Source organism: Callorhinchus milii, unplaced genomic scaffold (assembly GCF_018977255.1).
Source record: "Callorhinchus milii isolate IMCB2004 unplaced genomic scaffold, IMCB_Cmil_1.0 Scaffold15, whole genome shotgun sequence".
Taxonomy (NCBI): domain Eukaryota; kingdom Metazoa; phylum Chordata; class Chondrichthyes; order Chimaeriformes; family Callorhinchidae; genus Callorhinchus; species Callorhinchus milii.
In genome coordinates, this window is record NW_024704756.1 from 14,110,092 (window position 1) to 14,127,675 (window position 17,584).

Sequence of the window (17,584 nt, forward strand, 5' to 3'; positions counted from 1 at the left end):
CATTTGTGGTTCATTCAACACTGAAGATCTACGATATCAAAATACTTTGTATATAAAATCCCTGTAGTTTTTTTGCTTCAGTAAGTAGAAAAAGCATACTTGGTCTTGGTAGAAGAGAGCACTGTACCTTTGCACACTATACTCTTTATAAAGATAGGTTTGTAAACCCTTTTCTCAGTTATCTTAATAGTACTCAATATATAATTTTAGAGAATATGCTTCTTGCAAACGTAAAGGAACAGATGACGGTTAATTTGCTTCACAACGTAAAGGTATTGCGTTGAAATGTGTGAATACTGTATTTCTCTTTGGTGAAAGCCTAAGCAATAAGGTCTGAAGATAATTAATAAGGACCGAGGTTTCCTACATCCAGATTTACTCATGGTTATTGCAATCTGCGTCTAAGAGAAATGAAGAAGATTTAAGAAACATGAATGTAGCTGTCCTTAATACAGAATGAACTGATCTTACTACTCTATATCCTCTGTGATTTTGTGTGAGGTGACCTCTTGTGTTTTAAATTCCGGTATTTTTTCAGAATTAATCCGTGGATTTATTTTGTTCTCTGGAGCAACTAAGACGAGGATGGTGTACAGCTGTTCCATTCTATTTATTCTGACTGTATTAATTATTTCAAATAAAATTATGACACAGATTTTAACTATAAGTTTGTGCTGTTTGTCTGGAGCATTCCTTGTGGAATCAAGGGGCCCTCTCTCTCTATACTCTCCACAAGGAGCTATTAATTTTCACATTAGCCGGAAGAGAAAATACCATTCCCGAAGAGACGACAATCCTCATTGTCTGTTCTGCCTTTTTTCACCTAATACCAACGGGAGCTTCTGTTTTTTTGATTTTCAAAGCTTTGCAAAGTAATGTAGTGCTCTCCACGCTGTGTTGATATCACCCCTTTGACATAGTTTGCTCTGATACTGATTAAAATCCGCCCCCAGAGCATTGCAGCCCCAAACGACCATGTCATTCTTCATCTTGGCCATAATCTTGACTGGATGCTGTTGGTGACTGTATCGAAGGCCTTGCCAGCACCATTGGCTGCCACCTTTGCCGGCAAAAGCAGTCACTACGCTTGCCAGCAATTACGTGTGAAGGACCCTAACTTGTGTGCTTCAAAAAAAAAACTTTTACTTGCCTCTCTTTGAAATATTTTAACATAAAAAGGCGCACTTGAGAAGCAATATACAGTCAACCCTATCTTCAACAACCTCTCAGGGGATTGGGCCAAAGTGGCCTTTATATAAGGGTGACCTCTGAGTGAGGGTTCATTAATGTTCATTGGTGTGCGAACCGGGCTGTTCCAGGGTGGTTGTTAACGGGTGGTGGTTGCTGAATGGAGGTGGTGGCTTGAACAGGTTTGACTGTATTTAGATTTTTGGGGGGAGGGAGAAGATAATGTTAAATACTATACCCTCTGTAATGCTGCTCCTATTGATTTCATACGGAGAAGCTGCTTTAAGTATATACAGGACAGTATAATGGAATTGTAAGTGAATGGATGCGTTTGGCTGATCTGGAGAGGAAAGGACAGCTTATTACCTCTTTGGGAGAGGGAAAGAACATCGATATTGAATTAATTCCTTGATTGAGCAGTTTTGCTGAAACAAAATGAAGAATTTTCGCCAGAACAGAAAGGCTGTCACTGCGTATTTGCCTTTTGGGCAAAGAAATCAGGCTCGGAAACAGGACTTGCTGCAGTGCTTCCATTACAATTCTTTGGAAGGATTTCCCACATGACCTTTTAAACAAATTGTTAGAAGCCCAACGGAAGTAGACTAAGGAGAGAGTTCATAAAGTTTTCACACCACAGCAAAATTAAAACCATTCGAAACAGACTTAAACAACAACAACAACAACAGCATTCCATTTATAGAGCGCCTTTCACGTCGGGAGGACGTCCCAAGGCGCTGTACAGTTGGGTCAGGACCCGAGCCTTGGGGGGGAAATGGTCAGGGTGAGGGGAGGGAAGGGAGGGCGCGAGGAGGGAGTAGAGAATCGAGAGGGGAGCTGAAGCACGGTCAAAGAGAAAGGTCTTGAGACCGGCCTTGAAGGAGGAAAGGGAGGAAGCAAGGCGAAGGCACTGGGGAATAGAGTTAAAGGCACTCACGCAAGTAAAATATTTCTTTGAAGAGCACAGTGGGCTCCAAGCCACGGCCATTATGTCTTGCTTTCAAATCACTGGATGTTGCCGAGGTAAGAAAATTCACATCAAAATCACAACGCAAAGATTATTATCCATCTTCAAGGGGAATCTTCCTAAATTGCGCCTACTGTGGATGTGAAGTCTTCAAAAAGGCAAGTCTGAAATGCAATTATGGCTTTCTACAAGGGAGGTTGAATGGAGGATTCACAAGCAAAGGAGGTGAAAATGAGTCACAGTCATCTTCATAACTGGGAACAAAAAAAAATCTATTCCAAGGGAGCCGTCGTGCGTTCCGTTTATCAGCCCTGCTGTGCTTTTCCTTGTTTTTTTTTGTTTTGATGGTGGTGGAGGTGGAATTAAAAAAGAAAAATGATGTTTCTATATTTTAAGAATTTCCTTAAAATCAAGAGAACGTCAAGATAACTAAGGTAGTGTCACCGAATCGCTATAACGTGACAGTCCACAACATGAACGCGGTAACAGTTGTGGTCCATCCTAGGTAAGTCTCTGTGCGATCGGTCGCGTGTTTTCAGTTTTTTTTTCTCGGTTGAATATTTCTTGATTTAGGGGCGGAAATTCCGAGGGCAGAGATTTCTAAAATGTGTCCTTCAACCCATAATCCGTACCAATGAAAGTGATGTCATGGAACCCAGGTGGCTTCAATAAGGGAACGAGGAGTGATCCAACCACAGGAGAAAGAGGGTGTCACAAGATCAGGGAGGTCGGAGACGTCTATCCATTTCACAAGATTGTAAGAGAGGGACTTTGGCTTGGGTTCAGCTTTCCAGAACAAGTCTACAATTGTCCCACCACAACATTAAACTGCCTCTTGAATTGCTCACTGATGTAAGAGTCCCAGTAATTCAACGGACGGGTAAAATGAGAAATGCTATTTTTTTTGCTGTGATTTAGATGTTTCTCTTAAGTTAAAGCACTCCTTGTTACATCAGGAACTTTCTTTAATGTAGCAAACTTTTATTGCTGCAGATATGTGTTCCCATGTGTCCTGGTCATTTCCCCCCAACACACCCACTGTACATTGCCGTGAGATGTCACATTTTTTTTCCCCCCTAAGAAGCGAAAATGTTGAAGGCAAGCAAGTTGAAATACCAATGCTATCTTGAAGTAATTATTTCCGCTATAGTTGCTTTTTAAAAAAATTTTGGTGGTGTGGATGAAGTGATTTGCCATGACGTGTGTTCAATTCTTCTTCCTGGTCATTTTTACCCGAACAAGACAGAAATATACAAGTTGTGTAAATATACCAGCATTGGGTGAGTTGTGTAACCCATGTATGTGGAAGAAATTACAGACGGCCTTAATTCATGATCCATGCATTTGAAATAGGTACCTTACCACATTGACAATATTTCTCAACGCTTCAGGGAATCGTACTGTGAAGTGTAAGGAACTGTGCGTGTATAGATGAATGTGGCAGCTTGTGATATGCGTTTAAAGTCAAGGTGGGACTTGAACCTACAACAGTCTGTCTTGGAAGCGAGAGCGCTACTGATTTGAGCAGCCTGATAGCGATCAGGTTGCACCATTAATGAAGGAGCTATAAATAGTAGATGTGTCAGGTCATGGAATAACAGAGAGAACATAACATCGTGAAAAATTGCTACATGCTATTCCATTCTGTCTCCGTCCTTTGGGTACCTTTCAAAGTGAGTTGATTCAAAATCGCCCTGAGTTGACCGCAAAAGAAGTTTGCCAAAAAAAATGCATTATGATAAATGGGAATAAATCCTTCAGCGAAAACATCTAACGTGTACATCATCTCAATCTGGTCATTTGCTACATGACTGAAGAGGAACAAAGACCTGCCATTTGATGCTGTAGCTTTAGACAATCTATCCTCTTAAAAGTGAACTGTTAAAGTGAATGACCGACTGATTATATTGGAGGGATTGTTGGCCAGGACAAAGGGAGAAAGTCCCTTCTCTTTTGAAACAGGGAATAGCCATGAGAACTTCAATGTCCCTGTGTACAGGCACACATTGCAAGTTTAATGGACGCTAGCCTGCATGAATAATAATAAGAATAAGAATAAGAATAATGAAGGGCGCTATATAAATGCAAGTTGTTGTCGTTGTGTCCCGTCTGAAGCGCGGGATTGCTCCGTATGAGTTTTAAGTATTTACGCATTTCTCACACAACTGCAGTCCCATGGTCAAAAAATAGCAGCATTCCTTATCTAATTAGAACAAGGTAAACATTAAGAAACACAGCAAATCTAGCCTCTAATTGGTATCTGGAATCGATGCTAGTTAACTGCGAGGTGATTTAATCTCCAACACTTTCAACCATTACCACACCGCAACCCTAATGTGCAGGAAATATTTCAAGCAAATTGAAGCTAAAATGGGACACTTGCTCAGACCTGTATGGTTGCAGTTCCAAAGATATAACATTCTGCAATCCAGCAGCTGTCAAACATCTCACTTGGTAGTATTCCCAGTACGAATTGCAGCAAGTTACATTTTTTTTAAAGAAAAAATCTGGCTAGAACGATTGGATTGTGTGAAGGTATTCCCACTTCCTTGCATTTACAGAAGTAGCATGTATTAGGAGAAGAATTGTTGCGCGAAATGACCTTTAGAATAGAGTTTGAAAGCTTGCTCCACTTTCTCCAGTATATTTTCACTTTCCCCCTCTCTCTCTCTCCACCAACCCCCCCCCCCCCCCCCCCCACTCCTCCCTCCCTCTTTCTCTCTCTCTATCTCTCAGGTGTGACCAGCACGCATGGTAAAAAGGCACTAACATGTCTCTCAACATGGAGTTCAATAAAGATCAAGAACTCAGCATGTGTTGAAGGGTCAAAACTATGCCCCACCTTTCAATATAGACAAGAGATCCAGTGAACCTGAGTATTGACTGAACTCTCCTCTCTGGGTTAGAGAAATGTATTGGAAAGGTAGAAGTTTGAGATCAAATTCAAAGATAGTGTGCAACAGAGGGAAAACCTCAGGGGGTGAAAATCAAAAGTGGGAAGAAAGTTAGCTGAGCTCAAGTCAAATGGCCAAAGATTTATTTTGATGACAAGTTGAGTCTAGGTTAACAACCCACTAGTTTTACGCTTATGTGTCAATAAAAAAAAATCTTTTTTTAAAAAAAAGAAAGCATGATGGTGTTAGAAAATAAAATCCAATGGGGCAAAAGCAAAAACCTTCAGTGCTTGTTAATGCTGTGTAAGTCCTGCTGAGATCTCAATCTACCAGCCAGCCACGCAATGTGCTTTGCCAGTTTCGCACCAGCTGAACTGTGTCTTAAGTGGAGAATTCCTACTCAGGCGGGGAGTGAAAGTTGCTGCTCAAAGCTGTTTCCAAACCAAGCCCTGGCTTCCCTCCAGCTCAACCTCCTCCTCCCCGCCAGCTCAAAGCAAGCTGCTCAGAGGGATCAACCCACCAGGGAAAAAATACACAGAGTAAAAGCCTTTAAATAACTCTCGATGCAGTCTGGTGAAATCATACATTTGGCGCAATCTGTTTGAAGACTTAGTTCTTCATTTCTTTGTAGGCAGCACGGCTTATTTGTGTTATGCTGACGAGGCTTAAAAAGAAATAGAAACAGAAGATGTCGTGACACTTCCCCTTTTTGGGGATCCCGCAAACACAAGTTTGTTCTGTTTCATCTGAGCTGTGCCCATTTCTCAGCATTTAATTTGATCACACTTATGATGTACTGTGACACCGCTGGCGTTCTCTGCCTTGAAAGAAAGTTCTTCGATTGGGAAAGAATTCTGTCCGGAACTTCAGGTTTTAACACAGAAGTTGCAATTATTTGATGGCCAGACTCCTTAGCAACACAGGGGATTTACCTACATCCTAGCAGGAGATCTCAGTTACTCCGGAGAGCATGACCATAACTTTCATTGAAGTGAAATTTTATTGCTGTTTTTCGGAAAACACTGTGCAAAGTTGCATTCTGTCGCGAGATGCGCTGCCATTAACAGCATCACCTTATTTGTCGCCTTTGAATCAATCTCTTCCAGACCACATCAGTGTCATCAGAAGGCTTCGGGAGATCTTTGAGTATTTCTCCAATTAACGTCAGTGAATCCTGCGAAAACAGTACAAGAAAAAGAGCAGGACTTTACATAGGAGCTTTTGAAGACACCGTATTCCTTTCATGTCTAGAAAAGCAGGTGTTCTAATCAATTAGCCTTTATCCGTTTGAATTAAAAAGCAGCTTATGGACTTCAATGAAAGCTTTCATTGAAAACGTTTGTTTTGAAGTAACCGAGATCAGGGTTTTTAAGCCAGGAGATTTGCGTCCCATAAAATTGGTCACTTGGTACCAGGCCTGGTGTGGAGCGTTTTGCAGCAGGAAAGAACAAAAGGAGAGAATTAACATCAAACATAGAGACTGCACGGAACGAGGGAAAGAAAGGAACACAACAAAGAGAGAGAAAAGAGATGGATTGAATCACTGGTCGTTAGCAATTTATGCCTTAAAAAAAAATGTCAATCGATTGAAAACTTTGGGCGAAAATGAAGTTTAAGAAACTGCTTACTCTGAAGTAGAGGTGTTCCTCCAATTTCTCTTGTAGAAAAGCTCCCTCCAGTTGCAATTTTTTGACTCGGAGGAAGTTCACTTCTGCCAGCTCAGCTTTCTTAGCAAGGCACCCGGGACACTTGGACGGTTGATGCATATCGGTTTCCATTGCCTGGGTAGAGGCGAGAAAAATCGTTGATGAAGAAATAACCTAGAAAATTGCTTAGTTTCTAAACTTCATGACTCTACTGATGGTACTTTCACTCCTCACCCACCCACCACCCCTTGAATTATATAGAAATACTGAACAGGCTGTTCAATCCAACTAGTCCACGTTGGTGTTTATACTCAACCTAAACCTCCGCTAATCCTCTCTCCTAAGATCCCTCTTTTCCATTCTCCCTCGTGTTAGAGTCACATCTCCTCTCGAATATGTTGATGCTTTCTTTTTGCTTCGAACACATATTCTGTTAATAGTCTCCTGACATAATATCTAGACCGGTTACTCTCTGGGCTGCAGAAATACTTCCTGGTGTCTGGGCTTAAAAAACCCTCCACTCTCCTAAATCTAAACTCTTCCTAGTCCTGCCGTCTCCAGAATAACAGAGGTATTGTAATGTTTGATCATGATGCATCATTGCGCACAGGAGCCCATGGGGGTGGGGGTGGGGGTGGGGGCTTGCAAAACTATCAGAATCAATATGCAATTACATTAAAACAAATGTGTATGCTAAATTCACTTGCTCTAAACTGCAATTCCTGTGATCGGATCCGAGGGGCAATCTGGAGGTCATTTTATTAAATTTATTCACTTTATCTTTCTCTGCCAAAATGGAAAATAATTTTAAGCCCCAGCTTTGGTTCATAAGATATTGTTTCAGTGTTTGATTGAAAAGCGATGGGCAGATAATTCCCTACTCCCGCCCCCACCCACCCCTCCCAAAATACTGCTTACACGTCTGCGTTTTGAGATTTCTTTACTGATATTATTTAGCAACGTTCCACAAACGCAAAAAAACCCAACGCAATATTGCTCATATTCCGAGGCTTGGATGGTTGGCACTGATCCATCTCGAAATAATCAAAAATGCATTAAACAAAGGCTTCTGAATTTAATCTCTTTTTACTGATTCAGTCTTCTTGAAATGCTGAACTCTGTCGAAGGCAGCAGTATCTAAAAATAGTGGCCCATTTTGGCAGCACATCCCTGCTTCAGCAAGGCATTCATTGTTTAACATTCATTGGGGAACACTTGGCGACAGCACAGAGCGTAGGTCTGATTTTTGGTAATTTTTAATCGTATCCCACAGAGAATTATCCACATAAAAGGAAGATTGCAATCTTCAATCCTCCCTTTATCCAGCTGCGCAGTTCATTTCTAATCCTGACTGTGCGTTTAGTGTTGCTCATCAACAGAGGCGACTGTGGGATAGCTGAACAGTCATCCCACTTCCCTCTGGCACCTGCTCATCTTGTCGATGCTTCTATCACTCCTGGTACCACCTGATGGTCTGATTTTGTGCGAAGCGCATTGCGCGAGTCGTGCAGCGAAAGCAGTTTTGGAAAGTCTCCAAACTTTCATCACTTAGCCACAAGGACTTAACTGTGAAAGGCTTCACTGTGAAAGCAAATTTTGACTTTGGTGCTGCTTAAGCGCTGGGCCCTTTTAAATCCTATAGCTTGCCGACACTTTCATGCTTGCTGCAACGACCCTCCAACCTCCCGTGCATCCAACCGCGGGATGATAGAAAGTTACGGCAGGGGATGGAGTCCGGTCGAACCATACCTGCCTGTGGTGGCTAACATTGCCCTGCCCTTCACCCCACTTTGCACCAAATGAAAGAGCCAGTACGGTACCTGTCTGACTGTGTCTAAGATGCATTTTCGATGAACCCGGTTCACCAGCTGCCGGGGTACGATGCACACTTGCTGCGGGCTCGAGGCTATTGCCAGTGGTGAGCTTGGATGCTGCTGTGCCTGTTTAGTGGGCCCTGATAGCTTCGTTCTAGATGGCCGCTGAAGCTGATTGATTTTCGCGCTGCAGTAAGATCCCAGAGCTGCTGATTGTGCCGGGGGAGGCTGCGAAGTCTCTGATGAGAAATGAACTTGGGGTTAACTTGCGAGAAAAGGGAAGGGAAATGGAAAATGGAAAGCCGTCGGCCTCAAAACGAACCACAAGGAAACGTTTAGAGGAAACGAAACGCATATACCGTTTCGGAAGAGAATTGATTGAGCTACTTGTCGCTGTGCCAAGGCCAGTTAATGAGCAACATGGCTGATCACGGTGTGGAATGGATGAGCTGGGAGGAACGATTAGTTCAGCTAGACGTCTTTAACCCAGAAAAGAGCCATCTCAGAGAGGAGCTATGGAGAGATACCAGACGCCCGATGAGAAAGAGGAAACGGTAACTTCAGATACCCTCAAGGCAGCAGCACAAGAGGGCGTAATACTCTCCAGACAGCCGCTGGGAAGTATTTCTTTACACAGAGACTCATCATCAATTGGAATGGAATGGGTTATTAATTATCAAAGGTGTTGAAACAAGGACAATGAAGAGCGTATCACGGGAAGACACTGAGGTTGATATTCTGTAAGAATAATAATAATAATACTAATAATAATCCTCGCATTTAATACAGCGCCTTATCACGTCTTCGAGACGCCTCAAAGCGCTTCACAGAATATACTGTAAAGTGTAGTGGCTGTATGGGATGAGATGAAATGGGCCGAGGGGACTTCTTCATCCATCGGACTGAGGCGCAAATCTGCGGCTTTGTACAGCAGTAGATAGCGGTTTCAGCCCCTCGTTCTGCTGTCTTACCAAACTGGGCTGTGTTGCCGTGGAGCGGGACTGAGCAGATAATCTGCACCTCAGTGACTGGTCCACAGCAACATTAGGACTTAATGACTAAACCTTCTTCCCTCTTGTGCACCAGGGAGAAAAAACGATTGACCAAGAGAATATTTTTCCCCATTACCTCAACAACAAAAAAAGCCTTTACCTTCCTAAAAGGCAGTAACGCAAACAGCAGGGAATGATTACAGCGCAGAAGGAAGCCAGTCAGTTCATTACATCTCTACAGGTGCTAGATCTTCTCTCCTCACCACCCACCTCCCCACTGTACCGATCCGCTATAACCACATTCCCCTGCTCTCTCCCCAGGACGTTCAACGACCTGCTGTTAATTATCTCTCTACCTCTTAAGTTCCATTTCCTATCAGATCTGTTGAAAATTACATTTTCAAGTTCATGCTAGAATTTATCGCTGCTCATTCCTTCTCACGATACCTGCAGTCCTCGCAACAATAATCCCCCACTGTTAGAAATCTTATCTGCTGCCCGTATAAAAATGTTACCTTCAGTGCTCCAGATCGCACTTGCCACCCACTCCACCCCACTAACACGGGTCATTTCATCTCTTGGGTTACCAGTACTCCCTGATCATCTCTGTTCTAAAACCAGCCCCTGACCAGACTGTGTTTCGCCCACAAAATATACAGTCACTCCACTTTACAGTATATTCTGAGAAGCGCTTTGAGACTTCTCGAAGTCGTGACGAGGCGCTGCATCAAATGCGAGGATTATTATTATTGTTATCAGGTGGGTTTCAGGCCCCGGGTTCCTGCGTTTTGACTCTTTACTCTCGTAAGAGTTGAGAAAAGTCCCCGCACCCAGTAACTCCAAGCTCCGTCATTTCCCATTCTTCAGCTCAAGCATGTCCCGAAGCCATTCCCAGCTCGTGCAAGTGACATTGTGGGAATGGCTTCCTATCGCTGCAGTTACAAGACCTGCCTCCGTGGATGAGGCTAGTGGTCTGAAGAAGCTGCCGGTCTTGGCCTTATCAGATCGCTGGTCAGTTTCAAGGTCGGTTCAGTACTTTGCAGGCGTTCAAGTGGTGGCTAAAAGCTCAACATTCGGGTACACGCGTTCCCAAAGCCCAGAGAATCAAACGCTCTGCGAAACAAATTCAAAACCCCTGCTGTCATCACTGAGAGTCTGATCTTGTACAGTCAGCCACATCTCATTATGCTTCACTCTGCGTGAGAACTCAATTAGACGAAGTGCAATCTTATTTTTTTATCAATTATGTATAGCTTTTTATATAAAAAAGGAAGCTCGGGAGCGAGCTGTGCAAAATTGCTTTCGAAAAACTACCTTGTCAGTTTTCTTCTGCCCCAGAGACCCCGAGCATCAATTCCGATGCAAATTCGATATAGCCCCTGAAACACCTCAAAGCGCTTCACGCATAATTGCCGCCGAGTGAAGTGACTGTGTGTTTGCAGGCGAAGCACAGCGCAACCTTTAAATTAGCGACCCACATTAAAATGTTATTGGTGAACGATTGTTCCTGTACTGCCTTACCTCTCCGAGGTGCTCTGCGCTGTTGAGTTCCATTGCAACGGGCGCAGTCTGAGAATTGGCTCTGCAAAATGCCAAGCCGCTTTTCTACAAATATTTCTTCTGCCGCTAAGTTTTCCGAGTCGTCACAGGATTCAAATTCCTCACCTATTTATAAGGACGTTAAAATAAAGACGGTCACTTAAAAACATTCACCGTGCACATGCACAAATATCATCCTCCCACAAGTACACAGTCGCTGCACTTTGCAGTAAATCCTGTGGAGCGCTTTGTGACCAACTGGCAAGTAAATGTTGCTTGGCATTTCTCTGACACCGAGAAGGTTTTACTGGAGTTCAAAAGGAAATTATTTCTAGTGAGTTATTGTTGGGATTATGAAATGCTGAAGTTAATCATTATTGACCTTGATTTCTGACAGCGTAGAATGTTTACAGTACTCGAGGAGACCGCTGGGCCTGTCATATCTGTGCTCACTTCCCCCCCAGTGGAGCATCATGACTTTGATTGATTTCGTGTTCTAGGAGTCGGTCATTATGCCACGCAAGCTGTTGTGAAAGGTTGGCAGTGCAGCAGAGAAGGGCAACCATCAGACAAAAGATTTGGAAGTAATTCACAGACAGTGAGTCAGCTCATGGGGGAAACATGATTAGATCATAGCTTGGTTGCCAGACACCATTCCCATCTTTCTTTGAAATCAACAGCAAAATAGTTCGACGCGTGAGAATTTATCCCATCAAGGGGGAGTGGAGCAGCAAGCAATTCAATCAGTCCCGCACGAGTGCGGGAGAAAAAATTATCATTCCCCTCCGGTTTCATAATATACATAAGATTAATTTTCTTTGGTAAATTATTTCCGTTAACTTGCTCTTTGTCGCCCAAGGAATACGATAGCAAATGGGGTTTGGGAAGTTTTTTTTAATTCAACAGACTCATCCAAAAGTATCAAAGCGGTTCTCAAAGAAATCTGTTCTCTAAGTACAAGTCTTTCAAAAAAACAGACTCAATGCTCCTCCTTAGTCCACAGGAACTGAGGCCAATTGTAAAATCCAACTGATGCAGTTATAGCTGGTTACCCCCAACTCTGAAGTCCCCAAGCCTTGGCTTTTGCCAACCTAATACTCTCTGGAAATAGGTAAGCAAGGGTTCGTCCCTCCCACGAGACAGCGCTCATTTCTTTCCAGACACCGGGGAATCGGTTAAGCTCCGAGGAAAACGTAGGTGGAACGCTCGGCCTGGTTTGAATACGGTGTGGTGATGGGTTTCTGCACGTGTCAGACACCCAGCTGACCGAAAAAAAAACAACAGCTCAACAACAACTTGGATTTATATAGCACCCTCCACGCTGGATGGCGTCTCAGAGCGCTTCAGAGCTCAGCAACCATGTGCTATATATGGCTCATGAGCCATAGGAGAAGCCTCTCTCCGTGTGTCCCCACCCCACTCCTCTCACGCACGCACTCTCCAGCTGAATGGTAAGGAGTGAATGGCAGGACTCCTTTGGAAAAAGAAATCAAATAATGCTTTTTGCTGCGTGCTGCACTTTATTGATCCAGTTTTGAGTGCTGGTGGCAACAGAGGAAAGTGGGTTTGAACAAAGCCTGAGGGTGTGGGGAAGAGAATTACCTTTCTGGTCCCAGTGCAGGATCATTTCTAGATTAATGGCTGTCTTTACCAGCTATAAATCATTCCCTAATCGGCTGTCTTGGCCATCACTGCTTAACCAAAACATATTCAAAAGCCGACCCAACAAAAATAAAAGGATGGATCATAATTTATCATAAATATTCCATTTTATTTTTGCTCATCCGGTGTCTGTTTCTTCCCCACCCCCCAACCCACCTCAGATACTCATCCAGCTATGTCGTCGAGTACCTTGAGACGTCTCCCTAATCGCAGAAATTAATAGAGAGCAGGTTGGCAAGATCCAGCACTTGGGGACTTCACAGTGTGTTTTGGCGTAACTGCTGGAACTTAATCAGGTAAGACTTGCCATTGTAAACTCAGTCTGGCAAGATTCAGGAGTGAAGTGGGAAGTTTCGCCCACAAATATACAATCAATTCACTTTACAACATATTTTGTGAAGCGCTTTGAGACGTCTAGAAGATGTGAAAAGCGCTACATCAAATGCAAGGATTATTTTTATATTATGTAAGAATCTTTGCCCACAGTGATTGGTCTGTATCTGCAAATCCTTCCAACAAGGCTATGCTGACTGGTCTGTCATCAGCAGTGCCCTGGAGAACTACAGACCCTCCTGACTCAGGAACTGGACTATCAAGAGAGCTACAGAGGTTCAACTGGATTCCAATATTCCATTGCCAGGCCTGTCGTGTTGGAGGCAGCTCAGCTCCACGTACCTCTCTCTCTTTGCTCAACCGGTATCGGTTTCAGTTGGTCATTAATCATCCGACGACCGCAACTTGGTGACCAGCACATCGCAACTTGAAAGCTTTACCACGACCTGGACAATACACCCCCTACCCACTGAGCAATGGTTCTACCAGTCGGGAGTCCAGAGATTAAGCAGCAGATGCTCACCTCTCTGTATACCAATCAAGGTAGAAACCAAATCCCAAATAATATCAACGCACGTTCATGATCCCAAACTCCCAAGTAATACCTTCCAGCAGCTGTCGTCCCAAGCCTCAGAGTTTCCTCATCAGCTATTCGACAGACATCTGCCTTCAGGATGGTGGGAGGACCTTTACAGGGCAGTTTGTGACGTGCCAGCTTTGATGTTCTAATGGTCTAAGTCCACTGCTTTGTCGTGGGTATCCTGAACACCATGTGAGCCATGGAATAGTCTGACAGAGCGGAGTCAACGAGCCGAATGTCCTTCTCTTGCTAACCTCCTACTTCCCCACATCTGACAGACTAGCTGTTACTGTTCTGCAATTACAGAGCAAAATGCTGATTCTCACCACTGGGTCGCAACACTGAGCCCTCCCTGGGTTTTCTGTACTGCACTCCTCTCCATCCAGTCTTTGGGTAATCGCAAATGTTAAGAAAAATTTCAGGGAATTATAAAATTGCCCCCCAAAAATTACGAAACCTGAAAGAGTGGACAAAGTAAATATTAAATGAAATGACGTTCAGAGTCCATGGTGGGAAAATACAATGCGTGATCATTTCTGTGATCAGTGCTCTTGATGGCAAGCTATGTGGACTGGAGAAGGAGTGAGCTCAATGGGCCGAATGGTCTTTTCTTATCCCCCTGCTTTCTTACGCCCTTTTCCTACGGTTGGGCTGGAGTTCAATGAGCTGGATCACGAAATTAGCATTGAAGACATTAAACCGTTCCCCTCCCACCTCCTCACCTTCGTAATCATTCAAGGATGATCGGGGATGATCATCTCGGGATTTGGTTGCAGAAGTTTCCGATTCAGTTTCTGGCTCAAATTCCTCCTCGGAATAATGATGAGCTTCAAATGATTCATCGCAATATCTGCGGCTGCCTTCACTGTCCTCTGAACAAGATTCGAATGACTCATCTGTGTAGTTCCCAATATTACTGCTGCTGTTGCTGTAGGTCGTATGAGAATCGGGGACAGAGCAGCTGCAGACAGCCTGGCTTTCACTACTTTCTGATTCATTTGCCATGGATAACAGTGGCTCATCTGAAAGAAGACCCAGAGAAACATAAGCTGACTGTTTGTGGGATGTTGCTGTGAGCAAATTGGCTTGCGGTTTGCCTACAATGCAATGTTCTTGGTAAAATCCTGTGAAGAGTTTCGAGATACAAGGCGCTATATAATAATAATAATAACAATAATAATAATAATAATAATAATCCTTGCATTTGACATAACGCCTTATCACATCGTTGAGACGTCTCAAAGTGCTTTGCAGGATAATCTATGCAAAACTCATTTGGACTATCAAATGCAAAGATTTATTATGAGTGATACTGATATGGATCGGTAAAATGATTAACGTTTTAGTGGATGGGGTAGAGCAATCTAAATTAAAATCCCTTAAGGGTCAAATTCCAATAACCTGGAAGACCTCTTTCTGACTGATACTGACATCGACACCATTCCCAATCCCTATGTCCTGAAGCCAGGTTTCCCCATTTGTCTTCCAGCTCACGGAAGATCGAATTCATTTGAGTGGAATTCTGATGGGCAGGTGTGAGACATTTACTGGAATTTAATATCTCAATATCCTAGATTCAGTATTTCAGCTTCCAGGATTTAATATTTTAATATCTGGGATTTATTGCCTGTAGGATTCAATATTTGCCAATCCTTCTTCACATCCTACAAGCTGGATAGACCCCAATGAAAGTGATAACCAAATTAAAGTCATGTAATTGTGTGATCCACAGAATGCGAGACCTGGCTAATGTTCTTCCCTCAGGGTATCTAAGTTATGAGCGATTTTTTTTATATAGATATAATTAAACTTTCTTATTGAGAGCGCATAAGGTTTAGCCACAAATCACAGGCTTCAAAGAATTATCACTTCAAAGATTATCAGATGTGAATGATTAAAAAAGTATGAAAGTATTCCAGATACGCGGAGTGGGGAGATAAAAGGATAAGTCGTTGCTTGGAGTAGCAATACTGGGAGAAAAACTATCAGCTCAGCTCAAGCTCTGTGCTCCGTCCTGTGCCCCAGGAGCACATTTAAGGATGACAATTGCGATTTTCATAACAGATCTCACAATTATAAAATGTGGTTTGGAATCCATTACTATGTATCGCATTTTTCCAACTATTCCCAGAGATCATGTATGTGTAAACGCCTCCCCATCGTGCCCCCCCAACACACACACACACACACCCCACACACGCGCAAACACGCACGCATCCGTTTATAATAATAATAATAATCCTTGCATTTGATATAGCGCTTTTCACATCTTCGAGACGTCTGAAAGTGTTTCACAGAATATGCTGTAAAGTGAATTGACTGCATCTTTGTGGGTGAAACGCGGCAGCCAATTGCGCACAGCAGCGTCCCACAAACAGTCGTGGATTGGAAATGAGCAATTTATTATTGTTTTTGGTTTTGGAGGGATTATTATTAGGGCTCTGTGTGGAGTAAGGAAACTTGCCCAAGGTTTCGCCCTCTGCCTGGGATTGAACCCAGGTCTCTCGCTTGCAAAGCGAGTGCTCTAACCACTGAGCTATAGGACTCCACGCCTCCATCCTCAGTTGCCATATAGGAACTTGTTCCAAGATCCTGAGGCTCTGGGCTGATTGTTGCTTCTAACCCCTTCAGGAGAAGGGAAAGGAAGAACCTTGGAACTGACTGAGATCTGGAAACTCACACCTTGGTTTATTTTTCAGAAACGTGTCATTTCCGAACGTACATTACTTGGGGAGATGCATTTGAACAGAACGGACCCTTTTCTCCCCCCACCCGTCCCCCCACCACCACCTCCTCTGACTTCCTTTTTCCCTTTTAAGAAAATACGCAGGTTTCCAGAGCGGAGACTAAGGGTCACGTACTCACCCCTGAACCTTTCACCTCTGGTTCGGTAGTGATTGCAAATCAGCCCGACCGAACGTGAATTCCTCAGTGAGAGCGAGGGAAAGGAATCATTTTACAACAAGGCATTTGGGTTCCTTCAGCTCCTGCAAGTACACAAAACACTGGTGGCTTTTAAATTCTTTCCGGCAAAGAACAACTTGTCCGCTTATCCGGCGCCCTTCACGCGGGGGAGAGTCTCGGAGCGCATTCAAAGAGGTAACCAGCGCAATGATGTGTGGCTTTAGGAGGGTGTCTTTAAATACAACCAGCGGTGAAAGTAAGTCGGGGCGGTGGTGGGGTGGGGGGGGGGGGGGGGGTTCACAGGTCACTAGAGGACAATGAACCAGAAACAGAGGCAGATGTCGTAAAAGGTCTTTTTAATGGTTCTCGGTTTAAAAACTCTGTTCGCCAACTATTCTATCAAGTCGAAATGTGAATGAGGTCTCTGGATTCAGCCACTGTATCTCACACAGAACGCTTGGTGACCACCCCACACCCCCTCTCCCCCACACCCCCACCCCATGCTCCCTCCCTCCCTCCCTCCCTCCCTCTCTCTCTCTCTCTCTACATCTTAAGCCGAGACTCAAATTGTTGCTTTGGTAACACACGTCAGCCCACGTTGCCTTCCCACCTCTCAGTCGTGCCTCCACAAAGGCATTTCTTCTGTGGTTCCTTTCCCCCTCAGTGGGAGGTCGTGCAGTGCACGGGGGGAGGGGGGGGAGGTCAGTTGGAAGGTAGGGCAAATAATAAATAACCAAATTCCACCCCCCACCACCCCTTCTCTCTCTCTCTCGCTCTCTCGCTCGCTCTCTCGCTCTCTCTCTTAGGCTCGCAACTGCCACCGGGTTCTCAGAGGAAGTGGAATGTTCCACTCCAGCTCTCGCTTCCGAGGGGTGGTTGGGGGTGGCGGGGGGGGGGGGGGGGGGAGTGGGGGGGGGGGTGTTCCCAGCATTCAGTGTTTACTCCGCTTCCAAACGAGCCACTTTAAACAACAACAACAACAACAACGTGGTGGTGGTGTTGGTGGGTTGGCGCACAGCATCGTACCTGTCACCGCGGCTCAGTCGGCAGCCCGAGCTCTCGCACTTT

General features: G+C 44.1%; 1 protein-coding gene across 2 annotated transcripts; it reads right to left on the minus strand.

The window, feature by feature from the left end:
• Positions 1-6,027: 6,027 nt before the first annotated feature.
• On the minus strand, positions 6,028-17,584 carry LOC103178649 (uncharacterized protein C8orf48). Of its 2 annotated transcripts, none has more exons than XM_007893507.2 (7): positions 17,543-17,584; positions 16,478-16,599; positions 14,335-14,634; positions 11,020-11,163; positions 8,513-8,745; positions 6,675-6,827; positions 6,028-6,220 (listed from the first exon to the last, which is right to left on the minus strand). In XM_007893507.2, the coding sequence occupies exons 3-7, from the start codon at positions 14,615-14,617 to the stop codon at positions 6,116-6,118; spliced, it is 918 nt and encodes a 305-aa protein (XP_007891698.2). In that variant the 5' UTR covers positions 14,618-14,634; positions 16,478-16,599; positions 17,543-17,584; the 3' UTR covers positions 6,028-6,115. The 2 variants fall into 2 exon arrangements, with proteins under 2 accessions (XP_007891698.2, XP_042196847.1); XM_042340913.1 differs by lacking the exon at positions 17,543-17,584 and adding an exon at positions 17,127-17,240.